Raw genomic sequence first — 6,178 nt, 5'->3', positions numbered from 1 at the left:
GTGTGTGTGTACATATAAACATATGGGTCAGTAAAACACACGGTTATGTGAGTATGTCCTGTCTGCTCGCTCCTCCTCAAGTGTTTGTGTTGTTCAGTGATTCAGGCTCTGCTCCCTGTGTGTGTTTGTCCAGAGCAAACTCTGCAGAAAGCCTCCGTACAAGCAAGTGGAACATGATGGTTTTTTGCACCGTACACCTGTTTCCTGCTGAGACCAAACGGTCACAGAATTTTTGACGGGATTGAATTGTTCCATTTCAGTACGTTGACTTGTTTGTTAAATATCCCATCTCTCTTTGGCCGCCATTATTTTGACACTGAAAGAAAATGAAACTAAAGCACAGAGCATTAGTTACTGTTTGATGGCTGATGTTGAATTCAGGCATTCCATAGAAAAGTGGGACTTTTAACAATGATTGATTGATTAACAGTAACTAAAAGTATGGATGAAACTAAACACATCTACAAATAAAGCAGCTATTTTGTTTGTTAACAGAAAACTGAAATTGTTATTCATGTCTGTCCAACAGTAGAACCTCCTCTCAGTGACAAAGAACAGCCAGGCGCGGGCCTACAGCTCTTGGACTTGCTGGCGTATCTTGCACAGTTCGGAGCTTTTTATTCAGTTTCAGCAGAAGCTCGTTTTCCAAGTTAACAGCATCCACCCTGCTTGGCTTGAAGGTGCAGTGGTCAGTAGTCACCTCTCCAAAAGGTCTGAATTCTGTTACCTGTGCGAGTCCGTGAGGCTCGGACTGGACGCGCTGCAAGCATACCGACTGCTCAACGCACCAGGAAAACAAATGATGCTTTAAAAAAATGCTTGTTTTGAGTAGAGACTGAGATGTGCTGTTATCTACACCATTATAATGCATTTTAAAAAAAGATGGTGTAGCTGCTGTCAAACTTTGGAGGAGCTTTGAATTGTATATGTTTTCCTTTCACAGCCCAAACACTTGGAGAACTTCTATATTGTCCAGAAATCCAGTGCTGTGTCGGTTCACTGTGCAGGTCCATGAGGCTTGGACTGGACACGCTGCTCAATGCATTAAAAAAATAAGTTTAATTACAACATATTGATACTTGCAATATTAGAAACAGTTTACAGTGACAGTTGTAAATAAAGAGTTTTAAAAATGTCAGTTGTCAAACACAACAAATTTAATTCCATCACCAATCTCAGAATAAATCTGCACAGTTGAATACTGCAAGCAGAATTTATTTGATTTTGAAGAAATAATTGTTTACTAGAAGGAATCTGCAGAGCTACGTTTGACTGAGCAGTTTTGTAGCTTAAACCATCCATAGTCTGTCTAATAACACTTAGCTTCATCTCATTTCATACCTGTGGCAAAACGTTGCTGTTGTTGGAATGAAAACAGATTTTTTTTGCAGCTAAATGCATGTCCAGCAGAAAACAAAGCTGATGCCCTTACAGCACACAGTGAATGCACCGTCTCACATCTCCACTCGATGTGATGCTCAGTGATGTACAGACTGAAATACTTTAACTGCAGCTGAGTGTTCATAAATCAAACCAGTTTTTCTGACAGTCTAACAAGTTGTGATCATTGTTAAACACACAAAGGACAACTATTTTGAAAAACCCTTGAATTTATTGTCATGACAACTTGACAACCTTTTTATTTTCCTATCGTTCAAAATCTGAACTTCTGCTCAGCCATAGCCTACAGATAGCAAAGAAAACATCTTGAGTCAACTAAATTCAACTTTACAGTATCCTGAATGGAAGAAAACAACCAGGAGAAACATCAGAGAGGAGAACAGGATGTTTGATAAATTAAATAAACTTCTTATGTTTCTGCAAATCCAAAGCAGGCTACTTTTCTAAGGTGTGAAACAAAAAAATTACTCAGGCTTGACTCCAACATTAGATATGCATCGTTGAAGTATGTCCTGCTGTTACTGGCTGCACATATCGGAGCCACATTGACAGTAACACCTAATGAAGTGGTGAACTTCAACCTGCAATATGTTCAGAATGGACACATCTTGGTCACAATGAAAGTCTTGCCAGGAATAAGATGAAGATTTCATATTTCCTGTATACAACAGAAGGTGTCTGTGGCACCAATTTGCAGGAGACATTCAGATCCACTTTGATCCAGAAAACGCAGCTCCGACGCTTCAGCTGCAGTGTCTTTGTGTCTCTGTGTGCTTTATTTCTTGTTCTCCACAGTCCTGCCAAAGTATTCCTTCTGGAACTGCTGGAACTCCTCCTCGGTGAACAAAGACTCCTTCTCCTTCGCCTTCTTTGCGGGTTTGTCGGGGCGATTTCTCGACTGTCTACCGGAGTGTTGGTTCAGAATCTGACAGGCGGACAAACAGAAATCAAGACTTTAGAACAAACTCAGACAATAGAGGCGGTTTGGCAAAGTTGATGATGAATCTATGTCAGTTATCTACAAGACTAAAAATACAGAAGAACCTAGAAGAACATCTAAGATCCTTTTCGCTGATTATCTTTACAATGAAGTACAACTCTCGTGAATCCAAATGATAAACTATCAGAAATAGGAAGACTGACAGATGAATTGTGTTTCCGTAGACTTCTTTTGATCAAATGAAAATCATAAATAGACGGAAAACTAATATTGAGAGGGTCTGTTAAAAAGGCCAGTACCATTTGCACTATTCCACCCCACATCTCTCTGAGTGGTATGTTCCAATTCCCCCGCTAGTTCCACAAACTAGTTGAATCCTAAAACTGGAACTCCCAACTAGTCAGTCAGAACTGATGAAGCCTCTTGGATGAGAGGTGGAAGGTCTTCAAGGACCTCAAGCAGGTCCAGTTGCTACGATTAATCTACGAGAATAACTATGACCTGGATGACTGAGAATCTTCACAGACACGTTGCTACAAACTTCAAGAACAACAGGTGTGTGATTTGTCTTTCTTACCTTCAGCGTATCAGAATCAGTTGCTTTGGTTTCAGTTCCCATAAAGTAGTTGAGATTAGCTCTCAAATGGCTCTTCCCCTGTGTCTTCCTGAACTCCTCTACAATTAACACCAAAGAAGAAGAAGGAGGAATTTAGAGGAAGCGGGTATAACAGATGTTGTAACGCAAAACAAACACCATCACACAACATGTCACATCAGCTATAGACAACAAAAGAACCGGGCTACAGCACTTTCATCAAGGGAGACACTGATTGAAACAGAGCAGTTATCCAGATTGGTGCGATGCCGATGGTTTTCCACTACAAAGCTGTTCCCTCATTAACGAACAAGGCAGTGATTGGAATGACAGCGTGACATGCAACCAGAGGACTGACCCACTGCAGATTTGATCCTCTTGTCTTTGACAGTGGCTTTGCTCTTCCCAGGACCGAGGCGGCCCTGCAGCCTTTTGACCTGCTTGGTGACTCCCTGCCGCTTGGTGCTGACCAGCTCCATCACTGTGGCTGAGCTGGGGGTCTGCTGCTGCTGCTTCTTCTTCTTCTTCTTGACCTTACTGACATCTGGAAAGGTGGACAAAAAAGCCCACGTGAGCTGCTAACAAGGTAATATGCTACTTTAAGTGTGTGGGTAACTGACTGGTGTGTTTCATAATAACATTTTGTCCAGTGAAACCAAGTATTCTGCTGGTTTTGACTTCACAACATGCGAATTTAAGAATGCTTTGCCATTTATCTTTAACATAATGAATGATAACATTACAATTGCTGCCATCATACATAAAGTGAAATGAAAATTAACTCGCCAGTTTTCTAGTTGAAGCAGCAGCGATGAAACACAGATAACCATGAGTCTATTTGTGACTTAACGACGCTCAAAATCTCTGGTCGCAGCTACAAGAATAAGAAATGCTAATGCTAGCTAGCTAGCTGCGAGCTAACAGGCTAAACCGACCTTTAATGTCGTCGCTCAGCAGCTCCAGTCCTCTTCTGATCAACGACGCGGACATCCCGATTAAATACTGTGAAGTTCCGTAAGTCTACAAGCTACATACGTGAAATCTGCCCTCTTGTACCGAACAGCAGCATGTGAGCTCGTCAACAACCGGCGAGCTCCGCGTGTGCGTCGACTGAAAGCGCTCGGCCGGAAAACAATGGAAGATGCACAAAGTTCCTACCTAGCTAAGATGATTTATATTCATATTTATTAATTATCATTATTATTAGTATTAGTAACAATAAAACATTTTTTTAAGGTGCTCAAGCAAAATTAAGTGGCTGTATAAAACAAAAAGATTGGACTTGTGAACGAGACTATTTAAACATATATAGATATAGGTCGAAGGAGGATGCATAACTAACACATATAGAGACAGGTGGAGCTAGAAAATAAAGCACTAAAATAAAAATAATTCTGTTGGGTTAAAATTAAACGTGACATGTTATGAAGTCGTCACCTGAAGCTGAAGCCTATTTTAAACACTGATGAGTTTAATGTGGCAGTTTACAGACTTGTCACAGAGTATAGTCATTCCTGGAGCGCGTCTCCGCCTCCGATCACTTCCAGCTGTTGCTCGGTGAAAGGGAAGCTGGGGGCGTGATGGATGTTGCGCGCTCCCCTCCACTGCGCACTCTGGTAACCTTTGGCACAGGATCAGGTCCATACAGTAAACGCTACAGTCAACTTTGCAGCCTCTCTACCTCTCCGGACTCCTCATGGCGCTTCAAGCGAAAGCCCTGGTCACCTCGAAGTGGCTCAGTCAGGCTGTGCAGGTTCAGGGGAAAATGCGCATTTTGGACACTTCTTGGTATTTGCCCAAACTGCGGCGAAACGCAAAGAGCGAGTTCAAGCAGAAGCACATACCAGGCGCGGCTTTCTTTGACATAGACCAGTGCTGTGATAAAACCTCTCCTCTGGACCACATGCTGCCAACAGAGAAGATTTTCGCAGATTACGTCGGGAATTTGGGAATAGACGGCGAGACGCACGTCGTGGTGTACGACGGCAGCGAGTTCGGCGCGTTCTCGGCGCCCAGAGTGTGGTGGATGTTCCGGGTGTTTGGCCACAGATCGGTGTCTTTGCTCAACGGTGGGCTCAGGAACTGGGAGCTGGAGGGTCGACCGGTGACCGACCAGTATGTCAGACCCACATCGATCGAGTTCAAGGCCTCTCTGAACCGCTCCTGGATAAAGAACTACGAGGACATCCTGGATAACCTGGACACCAAGAAGTTCCAGGTGGTGGATGCCAGACCCACAGGCAGGTTCAGAGGACTGGACCCTGAGCCCAGAGACAGTGAGTAGCTTCTCAAGAGGTTCTTATGATGTTGATACTGCTCTGTTTGAGTTTCTTGTAACCGTGAAACTGAAAGCAGTGGTGCAGCTAGAAGTTAATTTGGTCATCAGTTAGGTTACAAGACATTCTTAGCTGAAAGTTAAGACCAGTTTTAGTTTTGCATGCTTCGCTTTATCAGTCCTATCTGTCCTATTTAGTCCAGCCTCTTCAGGATAAATCCACTGACAATGATGTCAGTGATAAAGATAGCTGAAGCACTGGGGTCTGTTTTTGTCACTGCTGTCAGGAAATGACAGAATCACTGGATTCTGTCAGGAATTGACATTTGACTCATGATTCATCTGACTCAAACACTTCTAAAGAATGAATTCTAAAAAAGAAACTACTGGGCTGACGTTTCAAAACTCAAAGCGTGTTCGGTGTGTTACGCAACAACACTTTAACATATTGTATTTGCCTGTTTGTTAAAAAAAAAAAAAGAAAGAAAGAAAGAAAAAAAAAATGGCGGTGGAGCCATAGAAGCCTCCCGGGGTCGGAGAGGCCTACGTGGGCCGGAGAGGGCGGAGCCCCCCGGGGGAGCCGTAGAAGCCTCCCGGGGGCCGGAGACGGCGGAGAAGCCTCTCGTGGGCCGGAGAAGCCTACGGGGGCCGGAGACGGCGGAGCCCCCTCGGGGGAGCTGGACTCGGGCCGGGAGTCGGAGAAGCCTCCCGGGGGGGCAGGAGACGGCGGAGCCCCGCGGTGGAGCCATAGAAGCCTCCCGGGGCCGGAGAGGCCTACGTGGGCCGGAGATGGCGGAGCCCTCCGGGGGGAGCCGGAGAAGCCTCCCGGGAGCCGGAGACGGCGGAGCCCCCCGGGGGAGCCGGAGAGGCCTCTCGGGGACCGGAGACGCGTAGCCCCCTCGGGGGAGCCGGAGAAGCCTACGGGGGCCGGAGACTGCGGAGCCCATCGGAGGAGCCGGACTCGGGC

General features: G+C 45.1%; 2 protein-coding genes across 2 annotated transcripts in view; one reads left to right on the top strand and one right to left on the bottom strand.

Annotated features, from left to right (window-relative positions):
- Window positions 1–2,086: 2,086 nt before the first annotated feature.
- rps19bp1 (ribosomal protein S19 binding protein 1) lies at window positions 2,087–4,048 on the bottom strand. Its single transcript, XM_008300677.1, has 4 exons — window positions 3,872–4,048; window positions 3,295–3,480; window positions 2,919–3,016; window positions 2,087–2,326 (listed from the first exon to the last, which is right to left on the bottom strand). Exons 1-4 carry the CDS (start codon window positions 3,924–3,926, stop codon window positions 2,177–2,179), a joined length of 489 nt encoding a protein of 162 aa, XP_008298899.1. The 5' UTR covers window positions 3,927–4,048; the 3' UTR covers window positions 2,087–2,176.
- Window positions 4,049–4,392: 344 nt separating this feature from the next.
- mpst (mercaptopyruvate sulfurtransferase) overlaps window positions 4,393–6,178 on the top strand; it is a 9,869-nt gene continuing 8,083 nt past the window's right edge. Inside the window, exon 1 of the mRNA XM_008300676.1 lies at window positions 4,393–5,212. Coding sequence (XP_008298898.1) covers window positions 4,633–5,212 — 580 coding nt within the window. The 5' untranslated portion in view covers window positions 4,393–4,632. The remainder of the gene's footprint in view (window positions 5,213–6,178) is intronic.

Source organism: Stegastes partitus, unplaced genomic scaffold, assembly GCF_000690725.1.
Source record: "Stegastes partitus isolate 25-593 unplaced genomic scaffold, Stegastes_partitus-1.0.2 Scaffold1573, whole genome shotgun sequence".
Taxonomy (NCBI): domain Eukaryota; kingdom Metazoa; phylum Chordata; class Actinopteri; family Pomacentridae; genus Stegastes; species Stegastes partitus.
Note: the sequence above shows the minus strand (reverse complement) of the source record. Positions and strands in the feature narration are given on the sequence as shown.

Bases quoted from the DNA above. Each gene is read 5' to 3' on its own strand.
- rps19bp1 (XM_008300677.1), bottom strand. From the start codon at position 3,926: ATGTCCGCGTCGTTGATCAGAAGAGGACTGGAGCTGCTGAGCGACGAC. The intron at 3,481-3,871 runs GTCGGTTTAGCC...CCACCTTTCCAG, and splicing joins GCTGAGCGACGACATTAAAG to ATGTCAGTAAGGTCAAGAAG. The intron at 3,017-3,294 runs GTCAGTCCTCTG...TGTTAATTGTAG, and splicing joins GAGGATCAAATCTGCAGTGG to AGGAGTTCAGGAAGACACAG.